The sequence below is a fragment of the Kryptolebias marmoratus genome, linkage group LG12 (genome assembly GCF_001649575.2).
Source record: "Kryptolebias marmoratus isolate JLee-2015 linkage group LG12, ASM164957v2, whole genome shotgun sequence".
NCBI lineage: Eukaryota > Metazoa > Chordata > Actinopteri > Cyprinodontiformes > Rivulidae > Kryptolebias > Kryptolebias marmoratus.
Window position 1 is genome coordinate 21,169,287 of NC_051441.1, and position 2,530 is coordinate 21,171,816.

The 2,530-nt window shown below is 41.9% G+C and overlaps 2 protein-coding genes across 5 annotated transcripts in view; one reads left to right on the forward strand and one right to left on the reverse strand.

Moving 5' to 3' along the window:
• praf2 (PRA1 domain family, member 2) overlaps window positions 1-566 on the reverse strand; it is a 12,810-nt gene extending 12,244 nt beyond the window's left edge. The window contains exon 1 of the mRNA XM_017434414.3: window positions 352-566. Coding sequence (XP_017289903.1) covers window positions 352-530 — 179 coding nt within the window. The 5' untranslated portion in view covers window positions 531-566. The remainder of the gene's footprint in view (window positions 1-351) is intronic.
• copz2 (COPI coat complex subunit zeta 2) overlaps window positions 527-2,530 on the forward strand; it is a 23,840-nt gene continuing 21,836 nt past the window's right edge. For all 4 annotated transcript variants that reach the window (XR_005233834.1, XR_001809043.3, XM_017434434.3 and 1 more), the window contains exon 1: window positions 527-655. The gene's annotated coding sequence lies outside the window, so the exon portion shown is untranslated. The remainder of the gene's footprint in view (window positions 656-2,530) is intronic.

The window sequence follows — 2,530 nt, forward strand, 5'->3', positions numbered from 1 at the left end:
AAAAAATATAAAAAAGGGTTCAAATGGGATAAAATAGATTGTGCCTCATTTATATAATTTCGTAGCATGATTTACCAAAGGTTTTGTACCAGTTGGTGAAACGACAAGAAATATATTAATATTTGTTTTTCAGGAGCGAAGGGTTAGGAAAATTAATTGACGGTCCCTAAGTGAACCACCGCGCGTGAGACGAGGGGCCGACAGAGAACGGCTGGCCGACATTAGCGCTCCTGTTTCGGGGCAGCCGTGAGCCAGACTCCGCTAACTCCGTGGAGTTCGAATATCGAATATCCAACTTGAAACTAACTTCACTGCTGTCTGAAAAGTACTGTAAACAGGGCTGAAACCCACCCTACAATGAGCAGAAAGCCCGCCGCGGACAGGAAGTAGTTGCTCTGATAGTACAGGAGGTTGTTTATCATGCGGTTGTTCCACCGGTCCAAGTTCCGAACATCTGGCACCGCGAACCGAGCCGAGCTCAGGACAAAATCATCCCAACTACGAAGAGGAGGCGGCTGAACGCTCGCCATCTTTCCCGAACCAGAAGGAAAACGGGATTTCCCAGAGTCCAACGCGGTGGAGAAGGGGGACGCTGGAGACGCGCGTGGCCGAACGTCGGGAGCGCGCAACCGATCCAGTCACTTTATGGACTCGGGTTAGTGAGTCACACACTAAAAGTGATCCGGACAAACAACTTGCAAATTACAGAACCAAACAAAATACATAGTGGGAAAATTAGAAATTAGACTAAAAATAAAATATTTTAAATAGCTGAGTAAACAAAAGCAACCACACAGAACAAAAATGCAAAATGTGCAAAGACTTTATAACTTTATACATAAATATACAAAAATGTGCATCATATGTGCACATCATATCAGTGGTTCCTGTATGTTTTCAACCCGAATTAGTCACCCGACCCGTATGAGTCTGCAGCTCTTTTTTTTTTTTTTTCGCTAAGTTTGCAAACTCTAGGACTTAGCGGCAGTCTGCCAGAGGATGTGTAGGATCTGGCAAACCATTTGGCATCTCAGAAAGGGAAGGAAGGCAGGCTCCATCCTAGGTTGTGCTTGGTTTGTGTGGGAAACTGCTGATCCAGACTGGGGATATTGTTGGACGGCGGAAGAAGCCCTTTGAAGGTCACCATTTTCAACTTTGGTGAGGCAAAGTCAAAGTCAAGCTTGTTCTCAGTGTGCATTGGCCTCCACCAGGGCTGTGTCTTGTCTCCAATCCTGTTAGTGGTGTTCATGGACAGGATCTTAAGGTGCCACTGTGGGAAGGAGGGTGTTTGGTCTGGGAACTTGTGCACCTATAAACAGATGTGCAAAAGGGAGTAAGGCTGCAGGACAGACAGAAGACAACAGCAAAAGTCACATTAGCGAAGCTCACTACAAGTGTCAGGATGTTTCTTTCAAATCCAAAACCATAAAAAATACAGTTAGAAATTTGACTATTTCAAAGCAAATGGACCAAAAAAGTCATTTTGTTTACTTTGCCAAGAGCAACCAGTGTTTAATGATGTCGACTACACACAGTTAATGGCTACATGTTAAACAAAGATCTTTTGTAATCTTTTTGTGCTCAGAAATATGTGGTAAGGATCAGTCTCAGCTACTAGCCCACCAGGTTTTAGGTTAATATCTGTAAACTTGATTGAGTTATAGCCATTTCTGCGATTTTAAAGGCCATTTGGATGAGGTGGCAATATTGAATTAGGTTGACTCCAAAGGTGAATCAGTTGCAGACATAAATCTAATGATTATTTTCTGAGAGTTTGGTGATAGAAATACAGACAGACGCGGGCAAAGACACAATCGCCCGCCTCTGCGGTTTGGTGGCAGCCAATATTCACCTCAGCTAAGATGTGCTTGGCCTTTAACTTTCTTCGGCTCTTCTTCTTCTTCTTGTGGAGTTTATTGGCGATTGGCAAAAAAACTAAAGGTGTGCATTACCGCCACCAACTGGTATGGAGTGTGGTTCGCTACTATACTCTATTTATCATCCATCCATCCATCCATTCATTTTCTTTACCCGCTTCTCCATTCCGGGTCGCGGGGAGCTGGTGCCTATCCCAAGCAGTCACTGTGCGAGAGGCGGGGGACACCCTGGACAGGTCTCCAGTCCATCACAGGGACACATACAGGCAAACGAGACAAACAACCATTCATACTCTCACTCACATCTAGGGACAATTTAGGAGTTCTCTGTTAATCAGTTTAGTTAAAAAAAAACAACCTAATTTACAATTTACAAATGAATTTAGGGCGCAAACATATACAAAAATTTGTATATATGTATGTATGTCTATTTTGTAAAACTGTTTTTATATTTTCAGACTCTCCCTTCAGATATCTTCTCTCTTCATATTTTTGACATTCTAATACAGGTGCTGGTCATAAAATTAGAATATCATGAAAAAGTAGATTGATTTCAGTAATTCCATTTAAAAAGTGAAACTTGTATATTATATTCATACATTACATACAAACTCATATATTTCAAATGTTTATTTCGTTTAATTTTGATGATT